This window comes from Sciurus carolinensis, chromosome 5, assembly GCF_902686445.1.
Source record: "Sciurus carolinensis chromosome 5, mSciCar1.2, whole genome shotgun sequence".
Taxonomy (NCBI): domain Eukaryota; kingdom Metazoa; phylum Chordata; class Mammalia; order Rodentia; family Sciuridae; genus Sciurus; species Sciurus carolinensis.
In genome coordinates, this window is record NC_062217.1 from 128,579,261 (window position 1) to 128,596,090 (window position 16,830).

A 16,830-nucleotide genomic window follows, 5' to 3' on the forward strand; every position below is an offset into this window, starting at 1 on the left:
ACAGCAATTTACATTGTATTTATATGAAAATACTGGGCATTTTATGTAAAGGATTTGAGCCTTTGAAGATTTTACCTGCAGCCAGGGCCTAGAACCGACCACTCACAGATAGCAGGGACCCCAGTACACACCAATCACACATTCCACATCCAATGAACATTTCCAATGTAAAATTGACGTTTTGAGACAAAACTGTCTTCCAGTTAGGGTGCCTTGTATGGTGGGAGAAAACGAATCACCAAGGAATCTGCACTGCAAGAAATGCTCAAGGGAATTTTTCAGCACAAAGAAAACAGAGCAGAAGGAAGCACAGAATTGTGGGAAGAAACGGGTGGGGAAAAGAGCAACTGCTCTAAAAATGACTGTGCTGCAAATCCGTAATGCTGTCTTGGTTCAAAGCATGTGGAATTAAAATGGAAATGAGAGTTGAGGATATAGCTCAGTGGGTAGAGTGCTTGCCTTACAAGGCCCTGGGTTCCATCCCCAGCAGCCAAAAAAAAAAAAAAAAAAAAGGGGGGGGGGGGGGATGATGCAAAAGTCAGGAAGGTGGTCAATGGATTTAGAGGGCCCAGTGTCATTAGAGAAGCAGTCACAGTAATGTTACCTTAGCAGGAAGTCAACGCAGCACCCCCCCCCAAAAGAGCTAAAAATAAGAATAACGAATGGGGTGCGAACGGAATAAAAAAAGTTGATTGATCCCAAAAATAGCAGGAAGGGAAAGATAAGGAAACATAAAACATGTTGGACAAATAAAAAGCAAAGAGTAAGAGGGCAAGTGTACGTTACATTTCCATCACAGACTAAATACTCTGATTAAACAAAGATGCCAAGCACAATGGCACACAAGCACAATCCTGGCTAATTGGGAAGCCAAGGCAGGAACTGCAAGACTGAGGCCATGCCAGACCCTGTCTCAAAAGGCGAGGTTCAGCGGTGGGGCACCCCATTCCCAGTCCCACAAGGCAAGCAAACAAAACCCGTGATTATCGCAGGTGCGTTCATCATGAAAACCCATCCTGCTCCCTATCTCGGAAATGTACGTATGATTTGCGAACACGTCACACTTTGCTAAAAATTTTTACAAAGAGACTGCCACAGTCATTAAAAAACATACGCTGCTTATAAGAAATATATAAGTATAAATCCATGGAAAAGTTTAAAAGAAAAAGGAGAGGAACTTCGAGAACGCTAATAGAGAAAACTGGTGTGAAAATACAAATACCAAAAGAAACTTTGGGGTGAGAAACTATACTTGAAAAAGTACATCGTGCAACGATGAGTCAACCTGCCAGGAAGGTGCAACTCTACCCGACGACGATTCAAAATAAACAGTGCCTGAAACCTGAAGAGCTACAGGAAGAACAGGAAAATGGGTGCTTTTCAAAGATACAAACAGCTACTATACATAAGCCACCACATGCCACAGGTGACGACTCCAGGAGAAGAGAGTCGGGGGACTCAGAGAGCAGAGACCGAAGGAAAGAAAAGAAAAAGGAGAGAGAAACCTGGCCCTGATTGGCAGGTCAGCAGACTGAGTCTATAACGGGCAAGACAGCAGACATTTTAGACTTTGTAGTTGAAAAGGCAAGATTGGGCCAGTTATCACTAAAAGGCTAAGTAAGGGTCGTTTCTATTATGTCTAAAAATGTAGAGCCCCATGCTTGGCTCATCGGCTGGCTCATCAGCTGTACAAAAACAGGCAGCAGACCAGACGTGGCCCAGGGGCTACGGTCTGAGGGTGAGAGTGGACCATGATCCCACGAGTCCTGAGACTTGATGTTTAAAGAAGGAAGAAGGGGAGGCTAGGACAGAGATCAGGCTAGGACTGCTGCCTTCTAGTGCGCAGTGCTCAGCACTGTGCCCACCTGGGAGAGCATGCACTCTAGACAGTGGACACGCAGGGCCCGGGAGCCACACTCACGAGGGCCCCCTGCTTCACAGAACAAATGCACCCCTTCCACCAGGCTCACGTGCCCGGAATGTCTGACATTCCCTAATCCTCAACTCCAGCCCTGCCCTGCAGCCTGCCTTGGGAGGATCTTGTAAGAATCACTGATGAATAGAGGAGCTAGGCCAGAAAGGCCAAGGACCTGCAGCCCCAGGTCACTACCAAGCACAACCGAGAAGCAATGCACCAAGCAGAGATGGCTTTTGGCCTACCCAATACCTGTCCCTTCTTTCTGCCTTGCTACAGGAATCTGTGTTGCCCAGGTCGGCAGCCTCCTGCTAAACATGCCTTTAGGTCTCTCTTGCGGATATGAATGGCCAAGGGGAGGTAAGTGGAAGTCAAAGGGAGGGTTTTCAGGTACACTGTTTAAAGAGGCACACACAGCTGAGACACACTTTTGACTTGCGCCTTTCCTCCTGAAGCACAGATGTGATGGCTGGAGCTGTAATGACAGATGGTGGCCACGAGACCTTGGGGATGGAAACCACACCTCATGGCTGGGAGATTCTGAAGACAGCAGCACCCCCCATCTATGCAGGTGTCCACTTGATTTTTAAAATAAAGAAGGAGGGGAGGCTAAGACGGAGAGGCTTGTGCACAAAAGCCAAGGAGACCTCTATTGTGTCAAAGTCCCTGTTGTGAAGCTTCAGCAAACTGCACTAGGAAATGCACTAGGTGACTTGCCTTCGAAGAGTGGGATGGAGTCGTTGGAGAAGGTGTCCAAGGCGAGGAGGTCTTTCCCATCTTTGGACCCACTGCGTCTATGCTTGTGCTTCCTTCGAAAGAAGGACCGGCGAGCAGCGGCCGATGGCGCCTTTGCAGCACTACTCTCGTCTTTGACCTCGGACATGCTGAGCCTCCTGGAGAATTCTTGGTCCATCCTGCAGTCACAGGGAATGGCAATGCTGGGGAGAACCGTGGGGACAGAGCCCTGCCCGCTCCCAGTGAGGGGAGCCAGGCCTGCCCACACTACAAGGACCCTGGGTACCACGGTGGCACCGGGGCAGACTCTCAGAGCAGAGGGACGGCCACTAGGATGAGCCCATCTCAGTGTCGGAAGGAGCAGCTAGGGCAGCTTCACCGGTGCCCTTACAAGTTACGCTTCCTGCCTGGGAACGGACTGATGCAGGGCCACAGGCTGCAGGGTGCACAGGGAAAGTCGGACACCAAAGGCCCCACACGGTGCAATTCCAGTCCCTCCAGGTCCACAACAGGGACACCACAGAGTCCAAATGTGATTGGTGGCTGCTCAGGGCTGAGGGTCGGAGGGAGAGGGTATGCTGTGGTTTGAGTGTGTCCCCCAAGGGTCCAGGTCCCCAGTGTGGCCATGTTGAGGTAGGGGCGTGGGTAGTAGACGCCTGTAACCCAGTGACTTGGGAGGCCGGGGCAGGAGGATCACCAAGTTCAAGGACAGCCTCAGCAACTTACCAAGACCCCATCACAAAAATAAAAGGGGCTAGACAAGGTATCCATCAACGGATGAATGAATGGATAGAATAACACACCACAGAGTGTATTCAACCCCAAAGAAAACTAAAATTATGTCCCTTTCAGAAAAATGAATGGAACTAGAGACCATTATGGTAAGTGAAATAAGCCAAACTCAGGTCATGGATCATGTGTTCTCTCATATGGGGAAGCTAGAGAGGAAAAAGGAAAGGTGGGGGCAGATCTCAGAGAAATCAAAGGCAGGTCAGCAGAGGAAAGGGACCAAGGGGTGGAAGGCAGGGAGGGAGGCGGGACGTGCTGGGGAGTCATACTGGCCAAATTGTTACACTGTGTGCATGTGAGAATATGCAAAAACAAATCCCATTGCTACGTGCAACTATAATGCACCAACAAAAAATGTGGGGAAAAAAATGCATCCATGCCAGCAAAAAAAGATTAAAAAAATAAAAGGGGCTAAGGATCAGCTCAGTTGTAGAGCACGCTTGGGTTCGATTCCTAGTACTACCTCCCCTGCACCATGCCTCAAAAAAAGAGAGGGTTTAGTGGAAGGTGGTTAGGTCCCTTGGGGCTCCACCCTTGGGAGGGATTAAGGTAGTTCTCATGGGACCACAGTTTCTGTAAGAATGGGTTATCTCAAGGTCAAGCCTGGCCCCTGAGCCCCCTCCTTCCTATCTCGCCATGTGACCTCTCCTTGTGCACAAGGCTGGTCCCCTGTGTTTCCCTCCCACACTGTGATATAGCCTGGGGACCCTCTCCAGAGGCCGAACAGATGGGGCACCCTAATCTTTTCTAGCTTTCACAAATGAAAGCTAAATAAACCTCTCATCTTTGTAAATCACCTTGTTTCAGGTATTTAGTAACAGCAACAGGAAACAAACAGGTAAGGCAAATGGTTATGGAATTACCCTAAAATTAACTGTAAATATCTGTGGACGTACTGAAGACCATTGAATTGTGCACTTGGGGAGTTGTATGGTATGTGAATTATAGTTCCATAAATCTCTTTGAAAAAAAGTGATGCCTTTTTATGGGGCTGGGGTTGTGGCTCAGTGGTAGAGTGCTTGCCTGGCATATGTGAGGCACTGGGTTCAATTGTCAGCACCACATATAAATAAAGGTCCACTGGCAACTAAAAAAAAATAAAAATAATGCCTCCTGACTGACAACTGGGCTCCTGCACTCTGATTTGTGCTACCAGCAGATTTTTGGATACATGACATTGGCAACAGGGACAGCCCAGAAGCTGACATGAGCAACAGACTCCGTCCTCCAGTGGCCCGAGCCTGGCCTCACCCTAGGGGACAGATCTGTGGCTGTGGACCCTGTGGCCCCAGACAGGGAGAGACACTCACACGTATTTGCTGGGAATCTGCCCACGCTGGATCTTCTGGGCATTCTCGTCCAGCTGCCACGCCATCCAGGACCCAAATGTGCCCTGAGGCAAAGTGTCGTCCACATAGAGGATGTCGTCTTTCCTAAAGCTCAGCTCATGCTCCACCTCTGCCAGCCGGTCGTACAGGGCCCTGGACCAAGGGATGGAGGGAGCTCCATCAGGATGCAGCCAGCAGCGCACCACAAGACTTGGCTGCCAGACTCCCGGGTCCACTCTCTGCTCTGCTCCCGACTCTGTCAGGAGCAGGATCCCATCGCCGGTGGCTCCCAGGCAGGACACCTTCCGCTGTCCTCCCCAATACTGAGGGAACTTTAGCCCAGGAACACGCTGTATCTTCCCCTTCCAAACAGGTCTTTCCCAGGAGTCACAGCCCCTGGCTCTTAGAGGAAACCTCCTAGAGGGAACCACACATCTCCTGCCCTCGGGATAGGACGTAGCACTCATCAGTACTCTTATACTTCTTGTGGTCTCAATCTCAGGAAATGCAAAGAAAGCTCCAACTCCTCCCAGAAAACGCTTGATGCTATCCCCACGGGCCAAGTTCCAAATAGCATTTAAAGGCACCACAGACACCTGAAGACTGCATGCACTGAGAGGGCTCTGCAGATCTTGGTCAGGGGGAGATCAAAGGAAAATGGGGTTCTGCAGCCTCGAAATGTGCCAGGCCCTTAACCATACAGAGGGAGCCCAAATGTTTCCTTAGGCTCTCAAGGACTTTTCTAACTCAAAAGTATCCAACCTTGGGCACAAGTAGTGCCAGTCACAGCCCCAGCCTTGGGTACAGAGCAGAGAGGTACCCATTCGCCAGGAGCAGTCTCCATTAAGAGCCCCTGCCCTGGCCCTGAATCCCCAGCTACTGGTACCTGATGTAGAAGCTGTCGCCAGGCAGGCCCTTGACCCTGGTGAACTCCTCAGGGCGGTACTGCACCTTCAGGCGGACAGTGTCTTTGGGCTTCAGCATCTCCACGTACACCTCCTCCACCGTCTTACTGCGCACATCCAGGTTGCCATACTGTCCAGGGACAGAGAAGCTGGGTTCAGAAGGGCAGTGGCCAATAGGCAAAGTGGAAATTCAACCCCTGATCTGATCAGAGACTCTGCCCTTGTGATCTTCCCAGAGCCTGAGATCTGCACACACTCCCTGGTCCCCTGCAGAGAGTTTGCTCTGCCCTTTACAGCTTCTCCCAGGAAAACCCTCAAGTAAGGTTTTTCAAATTACGACCCTGCCTCTTGCTTATGAAACTACCTTTACTATCTGTGAGCCATCTCCCCAGAAGATAGGAGTGCCACCGAGGACACAGCAGCCTCCCCCAGCTCAGAGACCTGCTGCTGGCAAGAGGAGCATCTCCTTTCAGCACCCAAGGCCAGAGTCAGGGTTGAGCCCTCACCTTCTCTGGGTGGCCTGCCTTACTGCCCAATGACATCCCAGAGGGGTGTAGTAGCATTGCAGGTTCACAAAGATGAATAATCAGCCCTGCCAGGTCATCAGATGAGGGGCATGCTCCTCTGTTTTCTGTACCACCTGGGATGACACCAGCCCAACCACAGGGACAGTGGCCTAGCCCATTCAACAGTACTCACCTCAAGGATCAAGTCCCCTGGCACCAGGCCATCAGGACCCCTGGCGGGACTGTCATCCTCCACTTCGGCCACAAACACCCCGTGCAGGTTCCCACCACACAAGTGCACCCCAAGGTCCAGCTGGGACTTCTTGATGAGGACAATGCGTGGTTCCAGGGTCTTCTTGTTGGCATCTCCCATGATCCTTTTGGGAAGGAAAATGAAATTCTCAATCAGGCACAAGGTGGGAGGAGGACATGGAAATAAGTGGCTAGTGCCCAGACTGCTTCTGCTTGCTTCACAGGTCTCAGAACCCAGGTTGCCCAGGGGTAGTCTCGCCACAGGCTCCAGTCCTACTGATGCAAAGCACAGGGCAGGAGACCGAGGGGCAGTGAGGGTGAAAGCGTGGTTTAGGTCACAAAGCCAGCTGGAGATGGAGGTCAAGCCAGCGCCCCTGCTTCCAGATCCAGTCATCGCTTTCCTGCCTTGGGAGGCGTCCCCCACCTGCACTGTGCTCACCTGCCTCGGTGCTGCCTAAAGAAAGGTAACTTTGGTCTCACTGTCCAGAGCACAGCAGCTCATTGGGCAATGTCTGCAGACAGGAGCTGCACCAAGTTGTCAAGGAGAACTTAGAGCAGTGAGGGCAGCTGGAAACAGGCGAGCAGAGAAACCAAGAGGAGGGAGCAGGACAGCAGTGGGGACCGGTGAAAGGACTCTCAGGAGGGAAACCAGCTGATGATTAAAATTTTGTTGCAGATAAGTTCCAATGGGACGTAGTAAAGAATACAGAGCCAGTCTCATTCTGTGTGATCCTGAGGCTTTGCTGGAAAAGTGTCCCCCAGCAGGCCTGAGTGACTGTCCTGCACCTGGACTGGGTGGCCCTCCCCAGGCTCCTCCAGGCCCAGGCCAGGCTGATGGGCATGTAGCTCTCAGGAGAGCACCTGCCTCCTCCTGCTCACCCTGAACCTCTGCACCTAGCTTCTCCTTGCTCCATGGTTGCTGTGTTTCCCCACAGCAGCCAGCTATGGCCCTCACAGCACTGTAACTGGCTACACATATCTGGGCCCTGGCCTGTCACCTCCTTGGGAACAATGATGCTGCTGATGGCCAGAAACCTAGGGCCTGGCTGGGTAATGACTATGGGATTGTGTCTAGAGAAAGAATCAGAAAAAGTGACTGAGAGAGGCTGGGGTGGTGGCCCAGTGGTAGAGCACTTGCCTGGCATGTGTGAGGCACTGGGTTTGATCCTCAGCACCACATAAAAATAAATTAATTAAATAAAGGTATGGGAAAAAAGAGTGAATGAGAAAAGGAAGAGAGAGAGAAGAGGGAGGGTGACAAATGAGTGAGAAAATAAGAGAAAGAGGAGAAGAAGGAAGGGAAGAAGGAAAAAGGAAGCGTCTCCCACCCTAAGCCCTGGACACCTGGGTATGTGGTCAGCAGCACAGTGTGAGACCCACTGCCCAGCACCCACAACCCTAAGGGATGTGTTCCGTCCCACTTGGGCTAGGGGGACAGATGACAAGCCCATAACATGCATGTGCTGACCTGGAGCAGGGGGTGCTCTGCTTGGCCGGGGGTGTGCCAGGGCCCTCATCCTGTTCCATGAGCGGATCAATGACAGAGGGATGCTCGGGGGTGGTGCTACCACTGCCCTGGAGAGTGGAGTGGGCACCGGCAGGGTCCAGGTGGGAGCTGGGGAAGGAAGACAAAAGGAGTAAGCAGGAGCACACGGCACACAAAACACAGCAGGCACCACCCAGGGATGTGCCCTCTCCAGGGGCAACTGGGTTTGCACTGTGAATAAGTAACAGGTCACCCAGCTCTGGGCCCTGGAAGGGCAGATACATCAGGAGCTTGGGTTGTGTCACCTGCCCCACAGGACTGCCAGTCTCCAACTCAGGAGTCCTCTCCAAAGGCATCCAGCCTAGGGGACACATGAGGTCACTGTCCCTTTTCCCAGCTTCTGCATCCTGTCTCTGAGCCGTGCAGTAGGACCCTGCAGGCCACACTGCCCCTCCTATCTTCTACCCTGTGACCCACAGCACAGGGACACATAGAGGCAGGTATCTGACATCTGCTCGTGGAAAGAGCCAAGCACTGTGTGTGAATCCTGCCCCAGAGCCTCCGCTCCTGGTTACCACAGGCCCCTACTGGGCAGTGGGCCCCCCGCTACCCATTCCCACACCCCACAGCAGGAAGAGATCCTCTCCATATGTACCCTTTTTCCAAAGCCCAAGGCTGGTCAGCTCCCCTCACCAGCAACAGAAGCTCCAGAATTTGCAGTGCACATGCCAGGTCTCCCCAGCACACCCCTGCACCCACCTCTGCGCCCCAGCACTCACCTGGAGCGGGAGTGGCTGCCCAGCTGGTGCATGTGCGGGTTGTACTGGGCCAGGATGGTGATGGTGTCACACTGCTGCCCTATGATGAGCCGGGCCTGCTGCTCTGTGGCACTCCGCAGGTTTATACCATTGAACTGGAGAGACACCCGGGGTGGGCTCAGGGATGGGGCGGGAGCTGGGGACGTGGACTTCAAGCACTGCTTTCTCAGGGGAGGAGGAGAATTGTCATGCCCTCTTACCTCAAGTAACTGGTCCCCATACTCAAGGCCAGCCTGGTGGGCGATGCTTCCAGTGGTCACCTTGGAGACGTAGATCCCGCCCTTCTCTCCACTCACAATGGAGATGCCCAACGGCTCTGAGCCCTTCTGTACCTTCACGTGGCGCGGTGGTTCCTCCACATAAGGCCTTGGAAAAGAGCCAAAGGTGTTGAGGACTCAGACACAAAGGACAGGAGCGGGGAGGCAGATCAGGCATGCGCTCAGGTGTAGAGAAAAGGCCCTGGAGCCAGCTGCTGCTGCTGTGATGACACGGTTGGATGGGGACACGATGAACCAGCTTCAGAATGACAAAGGATACACATTCCCAAAAGTCCATGCGATACAAACGCAGCACACCCAAATGGACAAGGAAATGCACCGCCCCAAAGACAGAACGGCCCGTGGGAACCAAAAACACTGAAATGCACATGGGAGAAAACACACCAATCTCCATTTTATGACAGAAGCTGCCTCACAGCATGCACTTGAGAACCCTTGGGGGAGGGGTTCTCATGATTCCCCCCTACCCCGGGAAAAGAGATGGCTCCTGGGATGAGGCTCCCTCCAGGAAGAAATGATAGAAAGTATCAGTCTTCATATGAACTGGCTACAGAAGGTGATGCAAACTGATCATGGAAACTAAGCTGCTGCAAACCCAAGCCATGGAGGAGGAGGAGAGGGAGGCAGAGAGCAAGGCTGTGACCATGCACCTGCTGCCCAAGGGCACCAGGAGGCAGGGGCTCAGGGGAGCCTCACGTCAGGCCAACCTCAGACTCCTCAGCGAGGAAGACCTGGGCCTGGTGGCCACAGGGAGCCTCAGAAGAGATCTGTGGCGGAAGAGACATCTGGATGGCACCAAGGTTGGAAAGGAGAGAAGGGACACTCAGAGAAGGAAGACAACCCAGACACCTACAACGCACAGAAAAAAGACAGCGAGCAACACAAAGCCCTCCCCCAGTCACCCGAGTTTCACCAGTCCTCAGCCTTCCTCCTTTGAGGTGGGAAAAAGAAAGTGAGACCAAAAACCAAGAGTCCCCTCTAGAGCCTGTGGATGGATCTGTGTGGCAAGGGATGAGTAGGGTCTCAGAAGTGCAGCAGCCCACAAGTTCGGCAGGCCTTGGCCTGAGTCCCACTACTCAGGGCCTGGCCCTCTCAGAATAGCACAAATTGAAATGCTTACAGTTCTTGGCTCACCCCTACCTTCCAAACTTGCCTGTTTTGTAATTCTTCCCTTGGCCCTCCAACTCAGACAGTCCGACCTGGCCTACGACTGTCACCTGTGCTACCCAACTTGCACTAAGAGAGCCAAGTGGTTTAGAGCTGCAAGAACCCGTAGCCAGCAGCTGCCCCGACACCTTCCCACAGAGTGGGCCAAGGCTTCCCTCTTGCGCCAGCCCACAGGGGCAGTGCAGCTGGCTTCTGTCCATGGTTGCTGGTTCCTCACTGTGACTACCCTGTCCTCTGCTATACCTCCACACAAAACATGTATCTGCATAGAAGGGCAGGTACCCGACTCATGTGGGCCATGTAAAAGCCCCTACAAATGACCCTGCCCAAAGCAGCAGGGACGCACCATGGAGTGCAAAGGCAGATGGGACAATGCCATGGGGAGCCGCCCCCACACGTTTACGTCTACACGTACGCAGATTTCTATGGAGGGCCTTGCCAAAGAATGAGTGTGGCGATCTGAGGTGATCTTTATTTCTTCATTTTCTGAACGGTTTAAATTTTACATTCTATGCACACAGGTTTTCTTGGAACCACAAAGTTGCTTCTTAAAACAGGTTAAATTATACTTATGATACTATAAATCACTTAAAATATAATGTCAGGGCTGGGGATGTAGCTCAGTGGTAGAGTACGGGCCTAGCACAAGGCAGGCCCTGGTCCGAGCCCCAGCACCACACAAAAAGAAGAAACAAAAATAATACTAAGAGATATTATCATGTATATAAAATGACAAATAATAAAACATGCATTAAAAGAGTGTGTGTGTGTGTGTGTGTGTGTGTGTGTGTGTGTTGAGTGACGTGAGTGAATTTCTGTTTGGAGAGACTACATGTAATATTTTTCTTCTACTTTTCTAACTCTTGAGTTTCAATACTGAGTCTATGACTGTGAACTTCAGAATCAGGAAAGAGAGAAGATGTTTAATTAGTATGTTGCTCAGCCAGCACACGTGTGTTAAAGCTCGTTAATTACACGACAGCACCGGAGGGCAGGAACACGCATACTTTCCCCTCTCCTGGGGCAGTCCCTGGCTCCTGTGAGCAGGAGGGTGCTGAGGGAATGCTTGGCTGCAGGTGACACATGCACCACCTCCCAGCTGGGGCCAGGCTGGGCCACAGTTCTTGCACGAGTGCCCCACAGAAAATAGTAGTGACTCACTGGAACAAGGCACACAGGTGACCGAAACTAGATTGGCCGAGACCTGGATCAGATCAAAGCAGAACTTGCCAACACCTGCTACTTCTGCCAGCAAGCCCCGCCCTGCCCTGCAGCCCAGCCCTGGCTCGCTATCCACGCGTGCCATCACCCACTGCTTCACCCAGGCCACGGGTGCCCATGCACACTCACCTGTCCTTTCTCCGCTCCCCGAGGGATGCGGGGTTGACAGCAATTCTGGGCAACGTGGAGGCTGAGGTCTGGGACTGGCTACAGGTGGACAGGGTGTCGATGTTGAGGGGTGACTGAGGAGGAGTGCTGCATTCGGAATGTGACAATGAACCTGACAAGAGGGGAGAGAAGCAAGGACACGGGGCCCCATGTCAATTGCAGGGCACATTCCTGGTCAGATGCTGGGCTGCAGCTGCCTACCACCCACAGCACCAGGCCTGGCCTGGGCTCAGGACGCCTCCACCCACAGACTAAAGGGACCAGCAAACTACCAGCTTCACCCAGGGAACCCCGGTGAGGACAAAGCCAGGCAGTGGGATGAGCAGGGGGACGGTGAGCCCACAAGTTCTTACCTCTGTCAGAGCCCATGACAGAGCGAGGGTACCTGGGCGTTAATGGGATCTTAATGCGTTCTGCCTTGAACTGCAAGTTACTCGAAGACCCTGTTCCAAAAGCAGACAGGCCATCAGGCCTTGTGATTTGACACCACCCCCACGCCCTCATGTGGCTTGGCAGTCAGGATGGTAGCACGCAAAGTCAGGCCTGCCTCGCCACCCTGAGGGAGCCTGGATGTGGAGCAGTCTCAAGAAACAGACACTGGGGTCTATAGTACTGGCAGAACCGGGCAGGCCTGGAGTCTCCAGAACAGGAGCACCCAAGCTTCAACAGTACCCCCTGTGATACAGGCAGCTGCTCTGTCTGCTCCCCCAACACCAAAGATTCCCCCATGGTCTCCTAAAAGGCCATATGAGCCTCTCCTCTGGGTGATACTGTTCTTAAGTGAGGAGCCATACAAACACCCCAGGACAGCCAACAAGCTCAGGAGGAGGAAACAAGGATCCAAGAGGCCACCAAGGCAGGCTGCGGGCAAAGGGCCTCGGCCCTCCAAGGAAGGAGGAGCCACGCTCCGCCTTAGGAGAGAGAGGAGCTCCTGTGGGCAGACCGCCAGGAGATCCGGGCATTACGATGCAGGTGCCCACTGCAAACCAGGGTCCAAGCAGCAGTTACCGAGGCGGGCGCTGGAGGGCAGCGAGTTGGACCCGTGGGACGCTCTCATCTCAGCGTAGTCACCGCTGGCCCTGTGGCTGAGGTCTAGGCTCAGGCGGCCCTGGTGCTGGACACTGGGAGAGAACCAGAGCGGAGGTTTGTGAGGACCAGGACCACAGGTGGTCACTGGGGATAAACAGCGACTGCCTAGGCCTCTCTCACCACAGACCCAGGACAGCCGACTGCCCCACTTCTCAGAGGTGGCATCCAAGAGGGCCTTCAAGCAGGAGGGGGCACCACAGGCACAGGGCAAGCCAGAGTCACATCCAGGTCAACAGCAGGGACAGATCTGGCTCACTGGAAGGAAGGGACTGCTAGAAGGAGAACAGGCTCTGCAGCCCAGGCCAGCCCAGAAAGACGGGCAGGGAGAGGCTGCACGGGCACCAAGTACCTCGGGGAGGGCACTGCAAGCCTCGCTCACAGCGGGTGGGTGGCAGAGAGTCCAGGCTCGCCCACATCAGGCCCTGCAGTCAGCTTCCCACAGTGTCTTTCCTGACTATGTGCAGAGATACCACCTTCCTGCTTAAAATCCTCCTGTGGTCTCCACCGTACTCCGAATAAAACCCCAGCTCTTAGCCAGGCTGCGATGGCTGTGTATGCTCCCAGTTACTTAGGAGGCTGAGATGGGGGGATCACTAGTTTGAGGGCAGCCTGGGCAGCTTAGTGAGACCACGTCTCAAAATAACAAATAAAAAGGGCTTTGAGATGTAGCTCGGTTAGAGCACTTCCTGCCTGCGCAAGGTCCTGGGTTCAATCCCTGGTACTGAAGGGATTAAAAAAAAAAAATATGAGGGAAAAGAAACTCCAACCCTTTATTATGGCTGCAGGTCCTACAGGTTCTGTGCTGGACAACCTGGGGTCCCCTCCTGAGTCACTGCCCACAGGCCAAGTTCCCACCCTACTGCTTCCAGGAGTTGGGGCCTCAGCATCCAGGACTCTTCTGCCCGGATGCCCCACCTATTTTGTGCAGCTGGCTTCTTTTCATCCTTCTGGTCACAGGAGCTGCCCTTCTGCCAAGGGGCCCTCCCTGACCACTCAATGTACGGGCCAGCATCTTCTCAGTCATACTCCAACCTGTCCCCCGTCTTACTGTCTTCAGAGCCACTCAGCACCAGTTCAACGTACTGCATACAGTTTTATCTGCCTCCCACACTTGAACAAAAGCACCCCACAAGTAGGAAGCTCATCTCCATGGTCCACCAATGGTCTCCCCTCAGAACCAGTTCAGTTCTCAGAACATAAAAGGTACTCAATAAAAATGTGCCAAATGAATAAGAGTGATCTTGACTCGGCCCACTCACTCTTTAAAAAAACTATTTCCTGTTAATAACAAATTCATCAGTGCTTTACATAACCCAAGAAAGTTTTCTAACACCGAAATACCAAAATGATCCCTGACAATCTTCCCCCCCTCCACTTTTAAAAGCGCTCATCTCTACAGTGGAGGCAATATAATAGCACTGAGCTCAGAAGGCTGCTGTGTGGTGAGGGAAGGTGTGGCTGAAGGTCCGAGCATAGCAACTGGGACGTGAAGTACTGTCACTATTGCCTTTTGAGAATCCACGCTGGTGAACTCACAGAGGAGCTCCTAGTTCCCTCTCCCTTAGTGCTAGTGCTGCTCCACACGGCCTGTTCCTAGCTCCCAGCTAGCCCAGGAAGCCTCTCTGCATCTGTGGCACCAGTGAGCTAGGGCAAGGGAAGGGTCAGGTGCCTTTGCATACCTGGGAGGCAAGCCCTGGGGGCCGGCATCTTGGGACACAGGCGGAGAGCTGCAAGGGCCAACCCTGTGGCTACGCACAGTATAGATGGGGTTCCGCAGGATGGAGCTCACAGCAGTGCTGGGGGTCATGCTCCGGGGAACAGTGCCTAGAAATGAGCTGAGTAAGAACAATGGCCCCCAAAGTGCCGGCCCCCTCAAAGCACCTGCCTGGACAGCCCTAGGCTTGCCCAAGCCCTATCCTGTCCACCAGTGTGGTGGTCACACTCCTGTTTGGGAAAAGAACAGTATTATAGGGAAACCACCAATTTGCTAAGTGGCTGTGGCAACTGGACTTGCCCCACCTGTAAGAAGGGAGAGCCCTCTTGCACAATGCCCAGGCTGCCACAGGGAAAAGTGCACTGACGACTAGGCTATGACGTGGAGGCGAGACCCACCTATCGAGACAGGGCAGCAACTCCTGAGTCTCTGGGCCTCCCCTCTCCCTGGAGGCCATGCATCTGAGTCCACACTGACCCTCTTCCCAGCCCCTGTCCGGCCCACTCACCCACAGACGGCCTGTTGGGGTAGAGTGGGGGGTTTCCGTGCCGGCTGGAATGCCCTGGTGAGTAAGGGGACCACTCCTGGACCTCTGGGGACAGCTCTCCACTAGCTGGGATGCACTTCTGCTCCTGTAGAACAAAGTACAAGCTGTATTTTCTGGAGACGGTGGGTATGTTCGCAAGCCAACCTCTGTCCCCCAGGCACAAGCTCCTTCCACTCCGGCCCAGAAGGTCAGCAGTAGGACAAAGTCACCACCCACTCACTTTGCCTCACACGCCCAGAAGGGAAGGGCTTCCTTCACTATCTCTGGAGACAACTGCAAAGGAAGAATCTCTGTCCTTTCCAGTAAAAAGAATCTGGGAGTGGAAAGTGAGTGGGTGGGCAGGCACCCGGCTTCAGCAACTGCGTAACTCAGCAGGCACTGGTGCCTCCGGCGGTCCTGGCTTCCAGCAATCCTCCCTTCTAGAAACAACTACAGCACGCACAACGAGACCACCCTGCTGCCTGTTAACAGTCTCACATGTGCCGCTCATTTCTTCAAACCCTTCACGGGCAAGTCTGTGTCACCCGACTTTGTGGTACAAGCGCAAAGACGTCTTACTAAAAAGGTACACCAAATGCTACGTCTACGCGAGTGTTCTCTGTGGCCTCACGGTTCCATTAGAGCGCGCTCCCCACGTCCCCTTCCCAGCGGGGCCTGCTGCCCTCCACCCCAGCCCACTCCCCCGGGTGACAACAGTGAAAGAGCCAGTCCAACACCACGGGGACACCAGTGCTGGGCCACTCCCCGCCCACCCCCAGGGCTGAGCTCTACCTCCAGGAACTGAGCAGGGATCACTACCGGAGCAAGCTTGGGCCGAAAACTGGGCGCAGACTTAGGCCGGCGGCGCTTCTGCCCCAGCTCTTCCGCCTTCTGGGAAGTGAGGTCCTCGTCACAGGACTTCTTGGCTGGCAGGTAGGAGGAGTCCCCGTCCCCTTCGGGGTGGTAGCTGGAGGCAATGCGGACCCTGGCCTTGCGAGGGGGTGATGCATGCATGGGTTCCCCGAGGCCAGAGTCCGGGGCAGGGGCGCCTGGTGGGCTGGTAGATGGCGAGCTGCCCACCAGTGTGGCCTCCGACTCAGAACTGGTTTCCAGTCTGTGCTGGAACTTGATGGAGTCACTTCTCCTGGGGGGCTTTGGGGGTGTCAGAGGCCCCATCCTCTTGGAGGGCTGGGGGGAGTGAGCAGGCCCAGGGCCTGGGAGTAAATAGTCTATTTTGGGGGGTGTCTGGGGACGTTTGAAAGTGTTTGGGTCAAAGATAGACTTTCTTTGCTTTGGCTTCTTGTAAACGGAGAGCTTCTCCGGCCCTGCCGTGGGGCCGAGCACGGCCTTGGGCCAGGTCCCACCACTGTTGGCGCCCTCAGCATCCACCGTGTCCAGAGGGGCCTCTACCCCGCAGGGGCCCCCCTCAGTCTCAAAGGACAGCAGGGGCCGCCTGCTCCGCATGTCCACCAGTCCGTAGCTACGCTCCCCAGAGGCATCGGAGTGGAAGGAGCTCAGGCTGCGCTCGGAGGCGCTGGGACAGGTCTGGGGGGAGACTGGAAAGGGACCCCCAGGGAACGGTTTGTGCAAAAAGGAGGTGCTGCCTCCGGGGGGACCCGGCTCCTTCCGGTCTTCCAGCCCGACACAGAAGAGCTCCGTCTGCGTGGAGCTGTGGTGCTGCATCAAGCCGCGCTTGTGATGTGCCTGGACCTCCAGGCCATGGGTCCGAAGACTCAGCATCTTATCAGAGTCCTTGATGTTTTCGAAGATGTTCTGGCCGCTCCACGAGGCGCTCTGAGGGAAAACCTAAACAGGGTTGAGGAGGGGTGAGAAAAAGGAGAGGCAGCAGGGCCTGCAGCTGCCACTGATGACCGCCCCCAGGGCACAGCAGATGGGCCACCCACTCCCAGATGAGACGCACAGGCACACGCAG

General features: G+C 54.0%; 1 protein-coding gene across 3 annotated transcripts in view; it reads right to left on the bottom strand.

The window, feature by feature from the left end:
* Dlg5 (discs large MAGUK scaffold protein 5) overlaps nucleotides 1-16,830 on the bottom strand; it is a 101,725-nt gene that overhangs the window by 9,874 nt on the left and 75,021 nt on the right. For 2 of the 3 annotated variants that reach the window (XM_047553015.1, XM_047553018.1), the window contains 13 exons: nucleotides 15,690-16,703; nucleotides 14,880-15,003; nucleotides 14,337-14,481; nucleotides 12,577-12,689; nucleotides 11,922-12,011; nucleotides 11,530-11,680; nucleotides 8,935-9,100; nucleotides 8,696-8,829; nucleotides 7,899-8,045; nucleotides 6,372-6,555; nucleotides 5,654-5,802; nucleotides 4,750-4,920; nucleotides 2,633-2,829 (listed from right to left, as the gene is read on the bottom strand). In XM_047553015.1, the coding sequence (XP_047408971.1) occupies nucleotides 2,633-2,829; nucleotides 4,750-4,920; nucleotides 5,654-5,802; nucleotides 6,372-6,555; nucleotides 7,899-8,045; nucleotides 8,696-8,829; nucleotides 8,935-9,100; nucleotides 11,530-11,680; nucleotides 11,922-12,011; nucleotides 12,577-12,689; nucleotides 14,337-14,481; nucleotides 14,880-15,003; nucleotides 15,690-16,703 (2,785 nt within the window). The remainder of the gene's footprint in view (nucleotides 1-2,632; nucleotides 2,830-4,749; nucleotides 4,921-5,653; nucleotides 5,803-6,371; nucleotides 6,556-7,898; nucleotides 8,046-8,695; nucleotides 8,830-8,934; nucleotides 9,101-11,529; nucleotides 11,681-11,921; nucleotides 12,012-12,576; nucleotides 12,690-14,336; nucleotides 14,482-14,879; nucleotides 15,004-15,689; nucleotides 16,704-16,830) is intronic. The other variant, XM_047553017.1, reaches the window with a different exon arrangement.